At 36.2% G+C, this 22668-nt stretch overlaps 3 protein-coding genes across 3 annotated transcripts; all 3 read right to left on the bottom strand.

The window, feature by feature from the left end:
• Positions 1-192: 192 nt before the first annotated feature.
• LOC137959725 (uncharacterized) lies at positions 193-4347 on the bottom strand. Its single transcript, XM_068807060.1, has 8 exons — positions 4192-4347; positions 3402-4104; positions 2436-2993; positions 2079-2176; positions 1977-2001; positions 1677-1797; positions 1465-1599; positions 193-669 (listed from the first exon to the last, which is right to left on the bottom strand). The coding sequence occupies exons 3-8, from the start codon at positions 2887-2889 to the stop codon at positions 465-467; spliced, it is 1038 nt and encodes a 345-aa protein (XP_068663161.1). The 5' UTR covers positions 2890-2993; positions 3402-4104; positions 4192-4347; the 3' UTR covers positions 193-464.
• A 6509-nt stretch (positions 4348-10856) lies between these two features.
• Positions 10857-12575, bottom strand: LOC137960353 (RING-H2 finger protein ATL3-like). Its single transcript, XM_068807948.1, has one exon. The coding sequence runs from the start codon at positions 12070-12072 to the stop codon at positions 11194-11196; it is 879 nt and encodes a 292-aa protein (XP_068664049.1). The 5' UTR covers positions 12073-12575; the 3' UTR covers positions 10857-11193.
• A 4363-nt stretch (positions 12576-16938) lies between these two features.
• On the bottom strand, positions 16939-21795 carry LOC137958945 (O-fucosyltransferase 36-like). Its single transcript, XM_068806167.1, has 4 exons — positions 20233-21795; positions 19087-19336; positions 18096-18296; positions 16939-17348 (listed from the first exon to the last, which is right to left on the bottom strand). The coding sequence occupies exons 1-3, from the start codon at positions 21489-21491 to the stop codon at positions 18120-18122; spliced, it is 1686 nt and encodes a 561-aa protein (XP_068662268.1). The 5' UTR covers positions 21492-21795; the 3' UTR covers positions 16939-17348; positions 18096-18119.
• Between the last annotated feature and the right edge of the window lie 873 nt (positions 21796-22668).

The following is a 22668-nucleotide window of genomic DNA, read 5'->3' as shown; positions in this document are numbered from 1 at the left end:
AGTTGGGAGAAAACTACTGGAAGAATGACACTGTGGCAAGAGTTGAAATCTCAACCAGTATGAAGAAACATATCAATAATCAGGAGTTTCCTTTTGATTCACAGTGATAATACTTGGAAATTGAGTTGATTGAAGACTCCTCATCACCTGCAGATGTGAACCCATGAACACAAGACAGAGAGACTTGTAATATGAAAAATGAGGTTTTATACTGGGAATTTCACTGTGAGGAATATACATAACCGGTTCTGAGTGGCATTCACAATCGGTATGATTGGTTTTCCTACACAATCACACAGATTTCAGGAAACACACCCACCGGGAAATCGATCTACTACAACATAACAGTTATTGTACTATACTGTAATCTAACCACTAGTTTAACATCGATCTCGGGGCTGAATCACTTAGAGTCCCCGTTTTCTGTCTCCTTGGCTGGTTCATAAGAACCATTTTGAAATTATCTAAGGTATGATCCAAGCAAGTAACTGTTGTTCGACTTCTTGCCAATTATGGACTTTGGTCACAAGAGGATGTAGATCTGCGGAACCGGTTTTGGACCAGGGGTACGAGTTATCGTAGTCAAAAAGCAGAACTCTCATACCAGCTTCTGCACATTCTATGGCGTATCTGGGGTTGTCATCAATCAAAACTTGTGCTCCCATCGATCTGCTAAGAATCCATCCCGTAAGCCAGAATGGTGTTAACAATTGAATAATCACTTGATAAAGTCAATAATGAATAATGCAGCAAACACAGATATTATGGGCAGGAATTTTTTTTCTTATAGCACTACACTGAGGTGATCCTGTCAATACACTTCTTGTTCTTGATAACATGGCCACAACCCATGGCAGAATGGTAATAATGCAAGTAGCAAAAATTTGATTCATAGCTTAAATAAAGCTTTGAAAAAAAAAACAGTAAAATTGCACATTACATCATTTTCAAGTATCCTTGTTATCTTTCAGTGAAGCTAGAAAAATAATAATGATGATTAGCCTTATATGGTGAATAAATAATGCATGACTGATAAAAAGGAATAACCATGTTCTATTTTCTAATAGAGAAACACAACAGGGGTACCCTTATACCAATCAGAAACAGAAATTGCACAAATGAAGAACTACAATTTTTTTTTTGTTCAAACTGGAGAATTACAAATTTTGATCAGATCTTAAATGAGAATATGAAACAAAAAACTAATTAAAGACTAACTAAAGGTATATGGTAGTTGATCAGATCTTAGTTCGGTTTTCCTTGTCAGCATTTGGAGTAAATGAACATATTAATTTTCGGTCTTTGTCACCATATCAAACAGCTTTCAGCTACTTTCTCTCAAGCAGTCATGGACACATCATTCACTGCTAGTATCTGATTGCATTAAACTTCAAAACTCTAATTGCCTCTCATCCATCTCAAGCAAAATTTCAAACAGGGAAGTTAACGAAAAGGAAGGTTTACCTGCAGATGTCTGATTTTGGTCTTGATTGCCCATCCAGAGCAAAATGATTTCCAAAATGAATTTCTCGAAACAAGCCTGGATAGTGTCTTTCAATCCATTCAATTGTGTGGTCCTTAATTACGTTCTGCCGAGAACTACGCTTGCAAAAAATCCAGAAAATCAAGAACCTTCCAATTTGAAAGTGATAAAATTTTCAAAATAAGAAACTTACGTGACAACAGAGAGACTGCAGTATCTAGAGAGTCTAACAAGAGCTCGTTGGGCACCTGGAATAGGATAAATCCCAGTTTTGAAATAGGGTGTCTTAAAGAACTCATGAACACGGAGATCAGCTGCCACAAGAAAAGAGTGTTTGATCAGCATGGCTGTTTTTAGTCAAGACACAGGTATAATAAGCACGGTGTGACTTCATATTAGCAAAATGTAAAAAACTTCATCAGGCGCTCAAAATCCAACTACAGAGGCAAAACATATGAGGACATGAAAAAAGTCAGGTCCTGTTCGATGATACCTTCCATGCGAGAACAGTTCCATATCTGCAAACAAAAGATATGACAGATTACAGGGTGGTAGAACTGAAATGGTAAATGCCTAAACCTTGAGATTAATGTACCTTGAAGAACTCATAAACATGGTACTCCGAGACTGAATGATTCAAAGAGTAGCGATCCGCAATAAACTTGTTTAAAGCAGAAAGAAAGTTCCCTAAGACTGCATGTGAAAGAAAAACACCACCATTATGTTAGAAACTCAAGAATGGATCAATCCATAGATGAACTGACCATGCATGTAAAATCGATGCCTTTCTTCTTCTAATTCATGCAATACAGCTCCATATATATGAATTCCAACAGGAGATGAAAGCCATTGATAAACAGATTCAATGTGCCTGCTTACATGCATTCGTTCATCACAATATACACATATCTGCATGCATGCATTAATAGATTTTGAGGTTCTGAAGAACTACCTTCATCCACATCAACTGCCACAACTAATTTTCCAAGCACTGATTGTTCAGGAAATCCAAGTGGGCTTCCGTGTTTATAAGTTGCATGCCCATTCATCAATTTGGCATTTAGGTCCTGGATCCCAATTTTAGAATCACGGAGCAATTGCCTACAAGGAGTCACTGTACGAGCTTCGAATCCTTCACTTTTCAAAGTGTCATCAGAGAGGTTTCCGCAGCCTTTTAATATCAACCCTGAACCCGTGTTGAGCTTAACACCAGCGGCAGTATAAAAATGAACCGTAGCTTCACATTGAGATTTTCGTTTTGCTAGACTCATCTGACTCAGCCCGCAATATTGCATGAGTAAGAGCTCTTTGCTCAAAGCCATTGTACCACGATTTATTGGAACAGTAATCCGATCTCTAGCAGCAACTTGATGGAACAAAAATCGCAAACTTGCTCTCTTTAACATAACGAATACCGCATTCCACCAACTGATTCACACACAGCAGAAAAGGACATCCAATTCCCTCGAGGATTCAGCCACGAGAAACCAGACGATAAATGTTGAACCAACTGCGAAGAAACGCAAGAGACAAAGCGAGGAGTTTAACTTCAACACAGAAGAAGACATTTCCCCTCCCAGAAACAATTGAAGAAAGAAAAAGGAAAGAGGAGATAAGACAGAAACTAAAAAAAAAAAGAGGTTTAAAAAGAATAATCGCAATGGTTTCTGGAATATCCCGTGGATTAGAATAATACGAAACGTTACGGGTATCCAACAGTAAAAATGCTGTTCCTTCCTTAAAAAGGAAGACGAACTTGCGCGAAAACAAAATAAAGTTCCCGGATCCGAACAGAATCCTTGAACGGGTAGGAGCACCCATGACAAAACGGGGCGTTAATTCCTACCAAAGAATGAAAATTACGACACGAAAATAATACAAATAGCCTAGAAAAGGAAATGGGTATCACTGAACTCACCTGAATGTCCCAAATAGATGATACCCAACTGGAACGCAGTGGATTAGTCGCACGGAAAAAGCAAACATCAACTACGAAAATTCGATCTCCACCGGAGAATTCCCTTAAAAAAGGGGAACAGCGATGTTGCTCCAACGAAAACGGATGAAAGAAAAAGAAAAAGAAAATATCTGTAACTTCCCAAATGAATTAGTGAAGAATGTCACAAAAGCGGGGGCACATTCATGAATAGATAAAGTCGCCAGGTAGATGTATATCTTCGGGCGCGAAGACGAAGAGAAGTGTCAGAAACTGCTGCAGGGAACGCCCAGGTAGCGTCTGATATCCCTCCAAAACCTCCTTCGCCAAGCGCTTTCCGCAAAGACCCAAAAATGTTTTATTGTGGGAGCTCTTTTTGAATGGATTGGCCAAGGGCAAAACAATTTTTTTTGTCGCAGAAATTGCGGGAGAGGATCGTTTTTGACCTTTTTTTTCTTTTTTCTTTTTTTCCGGACGGCGATCTAAACTTTACCCGGTTGAAATCGAATAGGGACCTCCAAATCGCTCGCTCTCTCAACATAGAAAGGCGCCTCAAATATTTCTGGACTCGACATCGCCCAGCTCTCCCATCGACCGATGGTGCTCTGGGCAAAGCGTGCACCTAGATTTTCACATATGCAACCTGGCGAAAATGCCCTAATAGTTCTTCAAGTTCAAACCTTGCCTGCGGGTAATAATTAATACATTTCCATTAACATACAGAAAGCAAAGAAAGAGAGGAAAGAAAGAGAGAGTAATGGGATTCCTCAACTTGTATAGGGGACTTCAAACTGAGGTATCGGCTAACATGTCGTTTCAGGATATGTATTCGTTAAAATCTACGCTCAATCTAAGGTTGAAGAAGTGGAGAGAGAATCGGGTGTGGGAGCTCTGCATCGAGAAGCACAACTCACAATTTACTACTGATTACAACCCTCTTCTCCATGATGAAAGCTTAAAGAACAATCGTTTCTCTTATAGTTTTCTAAGAATTTTTCTCATATGGAGAATCCCTCGAGATTTAGGGCGAGAAAAAGTTATTTTTTTATTGTTTATCAACTGATAATTATGGAGAGAAAATAAAATAAGAAAAAAATCTACTTTCTCTTGTAGCTAACAAAATTTCTCTCATAAAATTATGAAATTTGGGAAGAAAAAAAATTAAAAAATTAATAATAATTTGAGAGAAAATTTTAATTATTAAAATTTAAAATATTACTAATTTTCTTTTCTTTTCCATTTTCCGCAAACCAGAGACACTATATTTCTCTTCTATTTTCTCTCTCATTTTCTATGGGCATCCAAACAAGAAAAAAAAAACACTTTTGTTTTCTTTTTCTCTTCATTTTTTGTTTTCCAAACAAAGCCTTAGAAAGAATTTTTTTTATATTTTATGATAATAAAAGTTGTGCAACTTATGTGAGTTGGGAAGGCAATAGGTTGGGTCATATTGGAGTTAGGCTTGAGGACCGATAGGACAAGTTATAAAAGATGGGATTTTCTCAAACCCAGCTTCAATTGGGCACATCCTATTGCCATCCAACTGCCATATATCTTGCTATCATAGAATATTTTAGTTCTTGTTATCATAGAAAAATGTTCTCAAAAGGTTTTGTTATCACAAAACATGACACATAGTGTCAATAAAATATTTCTTTTTTTTTTTTTTTGCCAGTGCTCCAAATTTTTTTCATTTTTTTCTAGTGCATTGCTTGGAATTCTCGCTAGTAATTTAAAATAAAAATAAAAATAAATAAAAAATAAAATAAACAAATAATAAATGTAATTAATAATAAATAATAAATAATAAACATAAATAAGAAACTAAATAGTGTAATAAAACTAACATAAAGAAAACACAAATTTAAAATAAATCAATGTTTATTAGAACAAAAAATGGACAAAAAAAATTAAATCTAAAATATAAATGATTTAATTTACTAAATTAGAAAAATTAAAGCAGAAAACGAAAAAACAAAAAAATATTAATAAAAATACTTAACTCAGAAATTAGTTAAGCAGAAAATTAAATATTTAATAATTATTTAAAAATAGATACTCAAAAGTAAAAAACACAAAAATTAAAAATAGAAAAGAACTTAAATAATAAAAGTAAATAATTAAAAACAGAAAAAAAATCTAGAACAATAAATAGTAAATCAAAGTTAATAAGGACACTCAAAATTACGATGTGATGTGGTTGATGAAAAACACCAAGCAGACAATCATGGATTCTCTGACAGCTAAGGAATAATAAAATTTCGGACTAGTGCATTTCTATTTAGAGGGAGAAGCCCTTCAATGGTTTTACAGTTATAAAGAAGATAATGGAGAACCAACGTAGAATGAATTTGTGTTGACTTTTTGTAAATGATTTGGTCCAAAAGAGTATGAAATCTGGGTGAGGATCTATTCATGTTGAAGCAAACCATGACCATTAAAGCTTATCGGACTGAATTTGACCATTATAGTGGCCATTGAAGTGTTTTCGATTTTTTTCTAGCTAGACCTCCCAATGCTATAAAGTTGTATATGCCATTACAATCAAGGACAAATTTTCCATTCCTGTGATTGGAGAGTTATTGCATGAAATGTAGTTTTCTCTAAGCTCGATTTATGTTTGACGTATCACCAGATCCATATGACTCCTACAAACATTCTGAAGACAATTTTTTTATTCATGAGGAGCATTATAAATTTCTAGTGATGTTGTTCAATCTTATGAATGCACCCTTTACATTTTAGATCTTTTACTACTTCGTTCTCATTTTTTTTAATTGTTAAAAGATGCCCACGTGTGCAAGAGTGGCATAACTAATAAATAAGGAGAACTTCCACAAAGATGACAAAGAATTGTAATTATGCATACCGGTGTATGTCCTCCTCTTATGTATTTTTCCTTTTGAAGCATATATCCTTAAGAGCATTATAGTCATTGTAAACATCTTCACACAACTGTAAATATAGCCTCAGGCATGGTAGAACATTCAAGCCTCTTCTTCTTGGCTCAAATTCCTCCATACACCTTTGTATCTTTTCCTCTTCTTTCTCTCTTCTCTCCCAAGAGCTAGAATTCTTCTCTTCTCTCCTTCCCTTGAGATCTCTTGAGTTTATGTCTTGTCCCTATAAATCAACAAGATCCATCATTAAAACCTAAAGATGTAGTAAACGAAGAATAACCAAGAGAAGAAAAAACATATTTTTTACCAATCATACGAGTTGAGGCACTAGAATCAAGAATCCAACTACTGGTATGAATGATGTGGAAACAGTTATACCTGATTGGACAAATGACATATTGGTAGTGATTGGTGAGCTTAACTGAGTTGAAGTACTACGTGAGCTAGATGAACCAATTTTCCATTTTTCAACAAGCTTGGATAATTCATCAATAAAACTACTATCACCAACAAAACTTTTAGAAATAACACTACTATTTACTCAAATTTACCTACCAACTCTTTTCCAACAATGTGTAGAAACATGACTAACTTTACCTCAAAGTACAAAAAGTCTCATCTTGACTTTCTCAATGTCTACTTCTACCTTCATCTCTGCCTTGAACACCACCTCAACCTTGTCCATTATGTCCTTTTTCTTGAGGAACCTCTTATCTACCAATTGTGGATGAAGAATATTAAGTAGAATTATCTTAGAAGGGAGGCTGAGGAGTCACTAAACTCTCAGCATGGTTAACATGTGCATAAGCACTAGTAAGAGTAGGTATGTTTGCCTTAGACAACATTGAGTACAAACACTCTCATATTTTGGTCCTAGTCCATATAAAACCTCTTATAACCATGAAGGTCCTGTAACAAACTATTTAGTTCACCAAAATACTTTGTCACACTTCATTGTCTTCGTCGAATATAAGATAACTTGGAGTGGATTTCATATACCTTAAACAAGTTATTTTGGTCAGAATAAGTTGTTTTAGCTACTTCCTAAATTTCTTTAGCAATAGCACAATAAACAACTTAATTGCTGATTATTATATTTTTTCCTAGTTTTAGAAGTTCTATGTTAGATCATTAAATCAAGACAATCTTTCTCACGAGTCTTAAGAAAAATCTTTACAACTTGGGGTCATAACAATAATTTTTTTTCTAGGGACTTTTACCCAAATATTGGATTTAAAATTTTTATTTATTTAAACAATAACTTTTCAAACTTATTTACCCAACTACCGGATTTCAACCTTTGAAATCCACGTGGGATTGATCAACTTCCCACATTAGCGAAGCTTGTCCATGTGGTACCACATCAGTCCATCCATTAAGGAAAGAGGAAAGAGGGAAAAGAGGAATTTTAGGTTTTAATGGACGGGCTGATGTGGTACCACATGGATAAGCTTTGCTGACGTAGTAGTTGATCGATCCCGCATGGATTTTAAACATTGAAATCTAATAATTTGGGAAATAAGTATGAAATGTCATTATTTAGGTAAATAAAAATTTTAAATCCGATATTTGGATAAAAATCCTTTTTTATTTAATTTAATATTCGCAATCTGAAATTAGTGATGCCCTTATCATTCACACTATCTTGAATGCCCCCAGACGTTACCCCTACTAAGCTGAAAGAGGCTGCCATTACTAGATGATTTAGCAGTCCTTAAGGTTGATCAATCAATCCCTTAACTTAAGATCAATCAACCACTTAACAATGATCAATCAACTCTTTAACCAATGATCCATCAATAATTGATTATACATTAGAATTTACACCCACCAAATTCTATTTAATTGATCACCTAAGTAACCACTCTCTAGTTTATCAACCAAACACTTAGCAATAATTGATCATTCTCTCCTCATTGATTGCTAATTTATGCCGATTTCCCAACAAGCACTAAAAAACCCTAGTCATTCCTCCTCTTTCAACACTAATTGGAGAGTTCCTCTCTTCTTCATAGTTCACTTATGAGCACAACATATTAAAATTTTAACCCCCACTTAAACGGTTCTAGCACCCAAAAAAAAATAAAAAAAATGAAAACTTAAAAACTATTAAACTAAGCCAATCAAAATTGTGAAATGAGAAGCACCCTACATACTTTACAAGATTTGTTCTAGGATTATAGAATGAAATTGAAGAATCACCCTCTCTAGATCAATCTTGTTTTGATCCCATGAAAAATCTAATAGTTTTACAAAGAGAAAAATGTAATTTGAAGGTAGAGAAGGCAAAATACCATCCTCTATTGTTTGGGTCCGAAGAACTTCCTAACACTCTTTTATTACTCTTTGGTTACACGAGTATTCAAATTACATAAGTACACCTAGTTTCGAATAATAATAACTCGTGCCAACAAAAAAGCAAGCAAGTAGTGGAATTAAGAATCGACTTACCTGTGTCTATAGCAAAAAATGAAGCAAGTAGAACAATAAAATAGATAATATCGTAAAAATAGAGAAAAAAATAATATAGGAAGAAGGAAAGTAGTAGAGAACTAAATTTATTTAGAAAACCGAGTAGGAAATCGAGCGATAACAAAGAACTTGATCAATGATCAACAAACCATCCTAGGAAAATGAAAGATCTAAACGGAATTGTACAAATAAAAGAATGAAGGTGGGAAAAAAGAAATCAAGAAAAAAACTTACTCCACGCGAAAAATAGAGCGAAAGCATAAACAAGTAGAAAACAATCTATGCGAATGTGGCAAAGAGAATGCATTGGTTTTTATCATTGTTCCCTCTTTCTTTCCCGTCGTTTACCAGACTAAACAAAATCATTATTTCGATTTGTTGCAATTCATTTTTTTTTTTTTTGCGATAAGCCGAATCTTGGTTTGATTTTGTTGCATTGTGCTCTCTTTATGTAATTAAGTTGTCCAAATCAAGGGAAGGTGAAAAAACTTAAAAAGCTAGTTAAAGAATTCTATCAATCTTTGTAAACTAGTTTACAAACCACTAATTGATTGCTCATAGAGTGATTTATTAGCTCTTTTTTTTTTTTTTTTTTGGTATTACCCAACTACTTGTGTTGGAAATAAATGCCTTAAGGTACCTACAAGATATTCATTTAAAGTTCCTCAATAAACTACCAAAAGGTAGATCTCTCTCTCATTATTTAATGTTCACTAATCTTTTCAAATAGTTCTTTTTGAAACAATTCTTGTAGTTTTGCATAAAATGTTTGCCTTTCAAACAAGGCTCTATTAGATATCTGATGTCAATTTTTATTTTAAGTATTAGGTTCGAATTTAATGATCTAAAGCTATATAATATCTAAAATAACATCAATAATAAATGCATAAGGTAAGAAATAAATGTAAAATAGGGAAGACACTTAAGTTTGAAGTCATTTAATTCAAAATTACATAGACAAATGATGTTGAACAAAACCTTTCATTAGCTCAGGGCATGATAGTTCTTGATTGGGTGATTTTAAATGTAAATTATAAAATTTTGCTTAAGAAGAGGAGAAGAAGACCCATCTCTCTTACCCTTGTTTCCTTGCACTCAAGAGATTAGAAAGCAACTTCTTCTTCTTCTTCATAATGTGGCAACATACTGGCTCTGTAATAAGCTCTCTCTCTCTCTCTCTCCCTCTCTTTTATATGACAGATTAGAAGGAAACTTGTATCCAGTTAAGAAAATGAAAGAGCTATTAAGATCGGTTGTGGAATAAGTGATCTCAGCATGATTTCACAACTGACCCAATTAAAATTCCTAGCTTGCTTACCGACCACAATTAGAGGGGATGGAGGTTGTATCCAAATAATCTACCAATTAAAGCACCCTTAAATCTAAACACTGATCTTTATTAGGACATTAGGGGGGATGGAGGTTGGACAAGCTTACCTAAGCTTGCCTCTCTTTTACTTACTCGAACACCATTATCTCTGCTCTAAAGTTGGGTTAGGATGAATCTTGGGTATTTGAACAATCCAAGTATAAACTGTTTTCTGAATCTATTTTTGATCTGTAGGCAGAAGAGAACTGTTAGAATCAAGAGACAACGATCACCATATTGATCAGAAGTGGTTACTCGAAAACCTTGTAAAGTGAAGATACATCAAAAGATAAAAGAGATGGGACTCATGGAGAAAAACAATGAGAAACTTATTCTCAGCCTTGAATCGAAGGGCCCCCAGGTCTCAAAGAAATAGTGATTCCTAGTTTAAATTCCTACAGTACACACTATACTAAATCTTGATTCTTGGTCACTAAAATGAAGATCCTTTTCAGAAAGTTAGTCAGTACCCTCAAGCGGGTGATAACCAGCTCCTCCACGAATGTTATTCTCTCACTATCTTCAGTGTTATAATTCAGAAAGGTTGTCCAAACAGAACTTGTATGAAGAACAACTGAGAATGAACTGAAAGATGTGGGAGAGTTGGAAGTATATTAGAGACAGATCACTGAGACAGTAATGGAGTATACTCCAGAATTGGAACCAGAAAAAAAAAAAACCAAATAAACTTCCACAAACAGAATGAACCATTTTATTTACATACTCTAGGTAGGCTGAATTGCCTCATCCTGTACAACTTTCATCAAGAACCCCCCAAATTAACAAACTAATATAGCCTGAGAGTCTGATGCAAACATCAAATGATATAGCAAAAGCTTAGTAAAAGAATAAAGGGACAATCACAGAGATGATTCCCTCTGCAGACCCAGAGACGATTGTTCACAATTCATCTTAGTAGCACCCAGAATAACTGCAATTGGCAGCTTTCTCGACTATACATCAATTTTACCAAAAAAACTTGCATGCAGTAATCTGCAACTGTAGGATAGATCATAATAGCTTCAGGGAATTTTTAAGAATCCATACGCATAGCAGGGCTCTGAGTACTTCCACTTAAACCCTGCTCAATATCTCCTCCGGCAGAGCTACAGGGAACAATCAGCCTCTTTTCCCTACTCAAAAGCCTCTTCAGTGACCTCAAGCGAGTTACAGGGGACTTTGTTTCCTCCTCTGTAACCCGATGTGAACTCGGTGAAGAAGCAGCAGCTGCAGATCCCTCTGTCAACCTCCTCGGAATCTCAATCACTATCTTTATGTTTCCTTCTTCCTCATTCATTGAAGAAGATGAAGTACCTTCCTCTGCACTTATCCGTCCAGTGTTAACTTGATCTTGGGTACCCCAAAACAACACATTTGTTGGAAAATTCACAGATTCAGCTGACTGCCCGTCCGCAGAACTCATCTCAGAAACTGGCAACTCCGAATCACCGGGAGCTGAATCGGATGATTCCGAAGCAACCGGGTTCCTACAAATTGGGCAAGTGGAGTGAGATTGAAACCACATGTCTATACAATCCAAATGGAATCCGTGGTTGCACTTCGGTAGTAATCTCGCTTTCTCGCCGTCAGACAATTCACAGAGACACACCGCACATTCCAAACCCTCGTTGAATTCTGCAGACTGATAAACTACGACAGGGAGAGAGCGTATGATGGAAGCGTCAAGGCCTGGCCGAGAGGGCAGACCATCCCTGCTGGGAGCGAACGCAAATCCAGATCGACGGGACTGTGAGTTGCCGTTTCTGCGCCAAAACCATTTGGCGTAGAAATGAAGAAAGATCACAAAGACGACGGCGACAAAGAGGACAATAATGGCGGCCAACATAACCGTCCCTGTTACTGAGATAGGCACGGAGTCTTTTAGCGAGTTATCCGTATTGACGCTAGACATGGTATATACGTTCTCTTTCCCTCCGGTAAAATGAGCTCAGCTAAGATCTTGGCCTTGAGTATCAGGAAGATAGAATCCCCACGATGCCTGATAAACTGAAACAAGATAGGATATCAGGCTTCCCCAGGATGAACTAGAAAATCGAAACAAAAGCAGAGACCAGACAGAACCCGATTCCCAAAACGGATGCAATAAGACCAGCAATTCCCAAATCACTAGTACGAAGGCAAAACCACTTAAAAATCTTTGCTTTCTCGACTGAAACCAGCAAAATTTGAGAAGCAAACCGTACCCAAAAAGGGATTTTCACTCTCCTTCCCAGAGACCCAAAAGATGATCTAAGATCAAGAATTACGAAAGAGGAAAACTAGCTGCAGCTTATCTGGAAGGGAAGGAGAGAGAAGATGAAGATGGATGAGCAGAAAGATCCAATTCTTCTTATAATCAGGAGGGGAAACTAGAAATTCAAAATGAAAGTGACGTCTGTAGCGGGCCGCCTTAAGTCGAAGACTTCAAAGCCGTCGCAACCTTCCAAATCTCTCTGCTGCTTCTAACCATTTTCTGCGTTGACGAAGCTTCCCCCTTTGACACGGCTCGCGAGAGGAGTCTGGACTAGTTCAATTTCTCCACCTTTTCCCTTTTTCCTTTTTTCTCTTATTGTAAGGATTAAACGACATTGTGAACATTGGATTAATCATTAAAATTATAAATATGCAGCTTAGTTAGGATAAAATATTTAATGGAACCTTATAATTAGAACTAAACATATTTTTTTAATAAGATTAGTCTATATTTAAAATTATGACATCTTAATAGTTGTATTTGATAAATTGCATTTCTAAGCATGACCCTTAAGGAGTTAGATTTGATGATTAGATGAAATCTTCATTGTTAATGTATTCGAAATGAGACGCTATCATCTCATTTAGTGCAAGCTCTAGACCCATCCTTATAATTCTTTTTTATCACCAAAACCATCTGATAACATAGTATTTGTTAGTGCATAACATAATATTCGACTTCACTGGGAGGAGGGATTTGAGTTTGTAAAAATTAATTAAAGTAACAAACGAGCATAAGACATATTCAAAATCATCATACATTTCATGTGAGTCATGCCATTTGCACTTAACCTTTTAAACAAGTGTTTGTCGTCGTAAAAACGGGGGAGAATGTTGGAGTGAAGTCTCAAGATCCCTCTAAGTGTCCTATCTTTATGATAACAAATTCTAGCAATTAACCAAAGCATACAAGTGTATTTCATGTAGCAAAGGAGATTAATTTTGTAACCTAGGCAAAAAGAGCCGACCACATACACAAATGTTGACCACTTTAGTAGGAAAAATGAAGACATGAAAAATAAAGGTCAAAATGACTCGACTAATTGCAAAGGAATCAATTGTTTTAGCAAAAAGAATAAAAAAAATTGAAGCCAAAAGGAGTCGAGCACTAAAAACTGGGAGTTTTTAATTTTAAAAATGAGTTAACCATTTCAATAGGAAAGACGAAGTCTTAAAGTGCCAAAGTTTAAAGGAATCGACTGCACACAAAGAAGTAAACTTTATTGAAGCAAAAAAAAAGTGATAAAAGGAATTGACCCATCAAAATAGTAGGTTTTGAATTTGAAAGGAATCTCACATTATGCAAATAGAAAAAATTTGAGTAAAAAAAGGAGTTCCACTTTGAGGAGTCAACCTCATGCACCATATTTTACCGGGGCAACGACTCAAAATGAGTCAACCCCATGCTATAGAAATTCAGATCGTCAAAATGTAATGTCCAATTCTAGATGTTGTACATCTCTAAAATATATAAGTGACCTACCACCATTTTCAACAACAAAAAATAGAACTTAATACATATTAATTTTTTTTTGTCTTAATTTAGACATTTTGTTGTTAAATAACAAAATGTCATTATGTAACCATAATGACTAGTTTTTTTTAAAAAAAAAATAGAGAGCTTTCTATTAAACCAAATTTGTTCGACCTAATAAAATATTATTATGTTAGGAATCATCATTTTTCAGGTTTGGTCGAAGAAACATAATTTTGGCATTATTTAGTCGGTAAATTTTATTATTAAATAAGAATAAAAATTATTCCATAGTCAATTATTTTGCAATAACTTAAATAAAAATTGCTAGTAATGCCTCATGAAAAGAGGTTGTTCATGAGGTTCTTTGTTTCGTCTTTCAAAATTACACAGAGTATATTGGTGAAAGAAATTTTAATTCAGCTATTATCGATGAATTTAAAAGATTAAATGTCTTATTTTCATATTTTAGGCCTTTTATATTTTTTAAAATTCTTATTGATAAAGTATATTTACAAAATTAAAGTATACATTATTAGACAAAAATAAAAAAACATTCTAATTGGTTAAAAGTTCTTCATGTTTAACCTACTAAGTTATCTTCAAGATCAATTGATGAACCAAAGAAGAGCCATTTTAGATGCATAATGATGATTGATGACTACCATTTCCTATTCTTATACACTAATTGACCCGACTTTCAAATTTGTTAGTACTTATACTAGCAATGGGGTTAGTCCTTTCCAATTACATGGTACATATGAATGAGGTCCTATGATTTGAAGAGAGGGTCAAATTCATCCTCTCCTTATGACTAGAGTAATGCAATGACTCCTAATTGACCCTCACACTTAATTCCCACTTATTCGCCTTCGAATGACCGGGCTTTTAGCGTATATGGAGGAGCATTATGTTTAGGCTCTAGAACAGTGAGGATTGTCTACAGTAGATCAACAAAAACAATTATAAAAAAAAAAAAAAAATTGAAGTTGAAGTGGTCAACTTCACCATCCTTGGGTTCATAAATCTTACCCTAGTAAAATGGTTGAGTGTTGCCATGATGGATGATCCTGTAGGAAGAGTCAACAACGGTTGCAGCGTGGAATTTGAAACCCAGGAAGAGTGGAAGACTTGCGATTTCTTGCTTTTGGCTAATTTGGACTAGCAGCCGAAAAGGCTTTCTGAACTTCGCCGAAGACCAAAAGCAGGAACATCACTATTTGCTGCAGAAACTAGAAAAGAGAAGTCACTGGTTGAATATTTACAGGCATCATTTGAAACCAATCGGCGGAATAAAAAAAGAAAACTAATCATGTTTATGGGAAATGGGTAAGTTTTGAATTTGAATTCGAATCTTAGATGCCAGTTCTGGAACCCTCTCAACAAACGTCCATTAGAATAATCCTGTTATCGGCAGAGCTCCGTAGTGTGTCAACTTTGGTCGATTTTATTTTAGTTAATCAGGGAAGACGGAAACAAGTACAATCGTATAGAATCGAGGGGTTTTGATATTCAGACCAGTAGCCATCAAAGACATTGACCGGTAATGGAAATGTAGAAGAAACGAAGAAGAAGAGACAAGTTGGTTTGAAGTTGGCCATCTGCTACCACTCATCGAAGACTCAAATAGTCGTTCAATTGGGAATAATAAAAAGGAAAAATCTGTTTACGTCATTCAGAACTGGGACTCAAAATCCAAGATGTTTCGATCAAAAACCTACCGTAAGATAGGCTTCTAATTATTCTGCTTTGTCTGATCCATTTTTATATATATCTTGGTTTGCTCGTAAACGAAGGGGGAACTCGGCAATCTTCAAAGCGACGTCATACTCATCTCTGTTGACATAATTTCAAGACGGAAACAAAAAACGATTCTGTAAAGAACAAAAACGATCTGTTCGACCATTACTTTGGTTGCTGGACCATGAATCCTCCTCCTGGTAATTTTACATGAGTCAAACTATCGTTTTCTTCTAATCCTCTGAACCAACGAAACACCGTGAACGAATCAGGAAAGGCCGAAATGGGTAGGAAGAATATTCAAATAGTTCGCCTCCCTCTTAACCAGTTCTTGTCCAGATCACATGACAAGAACCCTGGTTTTCTTTCCACAATTTGATTTCATCGAAACTGAGATCCTTCATTAGCCATAATTTTGATGATAACAAACAATTTCTAATGATGACATACAAGTTTAAATTTTTGCATAATTAAAAGCACATGTACTTAGTTTTTTCTATGAATTTAAAAATCACATATTGTTTGGATGACTTGGGAGAACTCGAAATCTCTTTGATCAATATTTGCTACATGGGAGGAGGTGTGTAACCGATTCAATAGAGTTTAATCGAATGGTAGAAAAAAAAAATTGGCCAATTCCCTGATTCTAAATAATGCGGGAATAATTCATGTCCAACTAACCCCCCTAGTGGCCAAATAGAAGTTTTGAATCTTCAACTATAACTTTTCTTCAATGGGTCATTAAATGCATATGGCCAATTGGCTGGATGACTACTTGCATACCCTCTTCTCACCCCTTTCCTTTTGAAAGATTTATGTCCAATCGAACCATGTTCATTGGTGACCTTGTTTCGTTTATTCCCCATTCAACCTTCTTTGAATTGCATAGTCAATGATCATGTAAATGCAAAAAATTGGACAAAGAGAATTAGATATTTACTACACTTATTTTGTAATGTATGAACTTATTTTAGTCTAAGTAATTTATTTCACCTTAGGTGTTCTTTTGAAGTTTCTAACCTTTTATTTTAAGTTACTCTTTATTATTGACTACTTGTATGGCCAAATATTTATGTTTGCTAGTCATTGACGTATTGTTCTAATTATTTTCTCTTTGTTTAAATATTTTAAATAATGCAATTCTTCTTGAATTCAATACTTGGGTAGATTTTGTATATGACTAAAATTATGAATCATTTCCCTAAGTTTTTATCCTACAAAAGCCTCCTAATTTTTCACCCATGTTCACAGAGAAAATGCCTTGGTGGTGGGTCAATTGAGTGTCGTCGATAGGCAAGCTGCGGGTTTGATTTGATAAAAGTTATTTCAATTTCAATCGGTTTTAAAATGAAAAGTCGGTCCACGTAGGTTATGTTTGGAACCCAAAAAAAAAAAATAATAATAATGGTCAAATTCTTCTTCTTTTTTTACTATTTTTAGAAATAATAATGGTTAAATTCTCATTTTCTTTTTTTTCTATGGGGTTCCAAACAGACCTGACGGTTCCGGACCGGCTGCACAACACTTGGAAGCCTCGGGCACACCCCTGTGAATTCAGCGATGAGCTCAACAATTACCTGCTCATTTTTTTGTTACTGTCTGCAGGATATGATAGCATCCAAAGGCTTAAAGCCATGCCCTGCACCGTCTCTGACTTTGCTCGCTTAACTCTTCTCTACACCAAAGCTGAACATTTGAGTTGGTTTTGTCCAGCAGAGCTCCTGCGCCATTCAATGGATGTTATATGATAAAAAAGAGCTCAAATGTAACGATTCTAATAATCACCTACCCAACAAAACATTTTCTGATTGACGAAATAAAAAGTTGATTGAGAAGAATTAAAGGTGGAAAAACATTTTTGGTGTTTATACCAGCTTATGAGAGGTACAATTGAAAGTGTAAATCCATTTAAATCTCATATTTTAAACCTAAGCTTGTGATTTAAAATGACAACAGATCGCTTCATTCCACTGAAACTTTATCCTGAGACAGAAAAAAATTACATACATTTTTTCAATTTATTTGTTCTGTTTAAAGAAGTAGAAATTGTTTGCTTTTCTGCGTTTAAGGAGAAAAGAAAATTTCTTTGAATTGGATGTAATCTACCAGAAAAAGAAAAAGAGAACACAATCCCAGTGCAACTCTACAAGCACAGAGAGAAGCCCCATATCTTTCTTCTTCTATTTTTGCCCTAATGTAAGTGATAGATTTAGTTAATCGATAACAAGAAAAGATGTAGATATCTTTCATACAGATGGGAGAAACACTTATAACCTCGCAAATGGATAAAACTAAAAGAAAAAGTCTTTATAGCATAAAAAACCCAATACTTATTTATACACAAAAAAAATATTATACAGGCAACCACGCTGCAGCTGCACATTGTCGAATTTAAGAAAGAATGAAGCTTTATCACAAGAACGAAAGAATAAAAAAAATGAGGAAATGGAAACTGAAAAGTGAATGACCTGACAGATTTATGCAGCATCCTATCACTCCTTGTCTGCAATGAAATTAGGCTGTTCACCGCTGCAGAGATAATCGTCACAAAGTGATGCATACCCCCAGTCTTTACGAAGCCGACGAATATCCTCAGTGAAAGTTGAACCAGATGCTCCTATAAATACGTTGGACATGGCGCATATTGTCTTGTCCAGCATGGCATCAACCTAACCAACAAAATATGGGCAGGTAAAAAATTAACACCCAAAAGACGCTTTGCACCTTATTGAGAATTCTGATCTCACTTTTCTGCTAACAAACAGATCCCGTAAAGAAAACTAAAAAATCAATTGCAGCTTGCACCTAATAGGAAGACCAAATGGCTCTATCTATCATTGACATGAATAGGGAAATCAAAATTGCTTTTTGGAGTACTGCGTTATTTAGTCATATTGTTGTCTCCTATCACGTAAGAACCTCAGTTTCACGAGCACATTTATGAGTGACAACTGGGGATTCAGGGCCTTTTGAATGGCAAAAGTAAGGTCATCAAACTGATCCGTTTTTTGAAAAAAAGCGCAAGTTTATAAGCTTGAAGGCAAAGCAACAAACCGATACATCAAAGATGGGAACTTCTTACAATGCGAATTGAAGGCAGACCCCCTCTTTAGCAAGAGAATCAGATAAGTTATTAGCTGATCTAAGAATATGATTCCATTTACAAACAAAGGGATACAACAAATCCTGGAACTTATAAAAACAATGTCAATACCTCCAAGGAGGGGCTATCTTAACTGATCCTTGTGTTCAGTAATGACAAAGCATTGTTTCTCAGACTTCATACTAATGGCTCACTGGCCATGAAACAGATGCATATGAGGCCAGCTGCTAGAGTTTGGAACAGACACCTCATCTTGAGCATCCCAAACAACCAACATTAAATATCCAATTTAAATAGGTTGTTTCCTTCCACATTCCAAAAATTAAAGATGAAAGAAGAAAAGCTCTTTAACAAACCTGATCATCTCCACCAATGTGATTTCTATAAAGGAGCACATCCCATTTCTCAACTGATGTATGCTCAGGCCTTTTGAATAATGGGATCATCTTCCCATTCCTCACAACAAGTGATCGCAACAGATTAATCTCACTTTCAGCCGCATCGGTGGAGAGATAAAGTACAGGGGCATTGGCTCTCTCAACAACCCGAAGAATGCAATCCGCAGCTTGAGGAATGGGAAAGAAGCAGCTCTGCTCTTTGTTATTACTGAGGAAGAATGCATAAATTATCAGAAAGATAGTTCAAAATCAAGCTGCAATTTCTTCCATTAAAATAAAATAAATGAAATAAATAACCCACAAACACCAGCAAAGCAGGGATTTCATTTCCCAGGATAAACTACAAGACTTTTAAAGATGGCAAGACAATAACATGCCGACTGGCATAAGCAGTATTAAGCAACACTACACAATTTTATTGATTAAATGAATACAAGAGATAAACAAGGAGAAAGATCAGATAACATTAGAACTGAATTCTATAGAAAGACTCTCCATGTAATTTCATTCCTAAGAAAATGAGGAAGAACAAACTAGCCATATCTAATTTAAATCACAACACGCATGCCATGCCATATTTTAATCATGAGTTCATCGTACAATTGATAATCACCTCATGCCATACAAATCAAGCTGTATGAAGGATAGATATTAGGAGCAGGAAACTGCTTATGCGGCAATAAACAAATCCACGAAAGTTTTAGGATTTGTCACAAATGTCCAATCCTTTTTCTTTTTGTTGAAGGTGAGACGGGACTTTTAGTGCAACTCAAGGTTGTAGAATAGCCTAGAGGATTAGATAAACAGTCCTGCAGGATGAGGGGAAGAGATTCCCTTGACCATGAAATCACCATGATCTGTATCTTCTTCTCTCAAATTTTCTGGTAAACAATTCTCTTAAAAAAAGAGTCATTCCTATACATGCATAACAGGTGTGCATTATCGTGTTTGAAATAATATCCTTTATTATTCTACATGACTATAGATAATTCCAAATTTAGCAGGAGATCTCACTACTTGCTCTGCAACACAAGCCTATCTGTGTATTTAATTGATTAATAATGAGGCGCAATAAAAAATAAAGCATACAAGTAGAAAGCTCACCAGAACTTCAAAAACCCATGTCTTCGAAAATGTAAGGCAATGAAGTTTACACCCAAGAAAGTTTGAATAAACCGTTGAGCTGTAAGAACAATAAGCCGACTTGGTTGGATTAGGGCTGTACATTTGTGGGCAAGTGGCCCTCCTGGTTGCATCACCCACTCTTCCTCCACGCTGGCATAGAACATATCTCCAATTGCAAGAACCTCATCTTCAAATGAAAATTTTGATATAATATCTTCAACTTTCCTCTTCTTGGGTATATCTGGCCTGCCATCTCCTGGCCAAGCTGCTTCGATCTTGCCCATGAAAAGCCCCAAAGACTTTAACTTCTTAATATGTTCTTCATCCAAAAAACATGGCGGCTCCGCTACATAACAAATTAATTTATTTATGTGCAAGTGATTCTTCTTTATTTCGGAGAACTCTTCAAATGAAATGACAACTTTCCCCCCCACACAGTCGTTTATGTGACTGATGTCTATAACCCGGTCATACTGGTAGTCAAATTTGTGACTGGGAAAAACCAACACACGATTTAATAGAGCAGCTAAGAACATGTGCTTCTCTAAGCAAATCAAATGGTTTGACATCTGGCCCGACAAACAAATAGCAAACAAATATCTATCTGGTTTTGGCTTCCACTCAATTGTCCTTCTCCCCACTAATTTCTCCACTTTCCGACAAGTATTAACGCCAAATGCAGGCTGCCCCACAGTGTCGCCAACCAAGTCCGAGACATTTCCAACTTGATGAGCAGATAACAGCGACTGCTGGATCTCCTTGTTAAGTCTTATCGGACTAAGCAATGCAGATCTGACCTCGTCAATCAACACCGTGGAAACTGTTGGTTGTGGCCGGGTACCATTGCCAATCGAGTTAGAACTAGAATTCAGATCCAAAACCGAGTTACTCCACGTCCGATTCCACAACTCCAAAAGCCCTAACTGCTGGTTTCTCAAGAGATAAAGAGCGTGCAGCTCCGCCTCTCGCATCCGTTCGCTCGAAGAAGGCGAATTAACTTTGACACTCGTAAAACCACGAAACAAACTGCTAATGTCGACAGAAAAGAAAATGACAATTAAGAAAACCGGAAGAGAGATGGCAACGAGGTACCACTTACTAAAACCAAACCCTCCGAACTTTCGACCGATCCGGTCCTTGAATTCTCCGATCTCGAAAGTGAATCTGCGGTTCTTAGTGTCATTCTGCTCGATAAGGGTATCGATATCTTCCTCCTGGTCGGAAGACTCCCTCTGCATCTCTACTCTCAACAAAAAGATTAAGAGCTGAGAATGAGAAAGAAAATGAAGGCGTTAAACATGAGAGAACATCCAAGAGAAAGAATCAGTATCTATGGTTTTGGAGGGTTTATGCAATTAAGTGGAAGAAGATGGCAGATGGCCTCTCAACCAGGGAAAATCAGCGCAGCAAAAAATTAAGTACGGGGCCTGTCTCCCTCTTCCCCATCACGGAGTCCGCTGTCTCTGTCGATCACTACGTGTACAGGATCCCGTATCGTTGCAGTGATCAGCATCTGAATGCTTTGATGCGGTTGACGATCCGTTTCGGAGTACGGGTGGCATCGAACGGAGGTTGGAGCTCGGCTTTATAATACTTTCGGTTCCCGTTCAGCCTCGAGAATTAAGCTCGAGCCAAAAAATTTATTCCTGCGTTAAAATTATAAAAATACAAAAAAAAAATGTGATAACTTTAGTACAATTAAAGTACTAAGTTATGGTTTTGGTAGTATTTAACATTTAGTATTAGAGTTATACCGCCGTCGCGAGTTCGAATCCTAACGTGAGCAAACTTAGCGGAGGGGACGACCTAGCGACCTCTGTAGTGCAAAAAGGATGTCCAGGTTGCTAGAGTGGGCCATTGCAAGTGTCACCATCGACGTTGGCTCGTGAAGGTAGAGTATTGTTATGGTCCTGGGTTAAATATTTTGCTTTCCGTTACCTACCAAGGCGGTCTTTTGGATAGTATTTACGATTTGAGTTCGAGCCTAACTCAAAATAAAAATTGAACAAAGCCAAGATCGAACGGTTTGGCTTGATACCGCCCCTAACTCGAAGGCCAAAACAAACAACAAAATAATAAAATTTAATTTAGAATAAATAAAAGAGACAAACCTAATGTTAATGCACATATCTAATTAAGTGTCATGAAGGCTACCGGTTGGTCTTGTTAGGTTTTTATGGAAGATCTTAAAAGTGTCTGATGAAACATTGCCATTGGGGTACTGAGCTTATTTCAGAATAACCGACGGTGAAAACCGTGAGAGCTGAGAGATGCGTGCCGCTCCCTGTTGAACATGCACAACTCAGACGCAGGCAGCTTTGCTATGCAGTAGATAGGAGACGAACACATATCCCACCTCTGCGCCTCCGCCCATTCCCAAACGAAATAGGCGAATCAACACGATCGTCTTCTGCT

Source organism: Aristolochia californica, unplaced genomic scaffold, assembly GCF_029961685.1.
Source record: "Aristolochia californica isolate CCGP_79_NKW_82.1479 unplaced genomic scaffold, dmAriCali1.0.hap1 SCAF_3, whole genome shotgun sequence".
Taxonomy (NCBI): domain Eukaryota; kingdom Viridiplantae; phylum Streptophyta; class Magnoliopsida; order Piperales; family Aristolochiaceae; genus Aristolochia; species Aristolochia californica.
Note: the sequence above shows the minus strand (reverse complement) of the source record. Positions and strands in the feature narration are given on the sequence as shown.

Excerpts from the sequence above, each read along its gene's own strand:
- LOC137958945 (XM_068806167.1), bottom strand. The coding sequence starts at position 21,491 with ATGCAGAGGGAGTCTTCCGACCAGGAGGAAGATATCGATACCCTTATC. Across the intron at positions 19,337-20,232 it reads CATGGGTTTTTGAAGTTCTG|TAATAACAAAGAGCAGAGCT; the intron begins GTGAGCTTTCTA and ends ATTCTTCCTCAG. Across the intron at positions 18,297-19,086 it reads ACATTGGTGGAGATGATCAG|GTTGATGCCATGCTGGACAA; the intron begins GTTTGTTAAAGA and ends TTTGTTGGTTAG.
- LOC137959725 (XM_068807060.1), bottom strand. The coding sequence starts at position 2,889 with ATGTTAAAGAGAGCAAGTTTGCGATTTTTGTTCCATCAAGTTGCTGCT. Across the intron at positions 1,798-1,976 it reads GAACTGTTCTCGCATGGAAG|CTGATCTCCGTGTTCATGAG; the intron begins GTATCATCGAAC and ends TTCTTGTGGCAG. Across the intron at positions 1,600-1,676 it reads TGCAGTCTCTCTGTTGTCAC|TTCTCGGCAGAACGTAATTA; the intron begins GTAAGTTTCTTA and ends TTGCAAGCGTAG.
- LOC137960353 (XM_068807948.1), bottom strand. The coding sequence starts at position 12,072 with ATGTCTAGCGTCAATACGGATAACTCGCTAAAAGACTCCGTGCCTATC.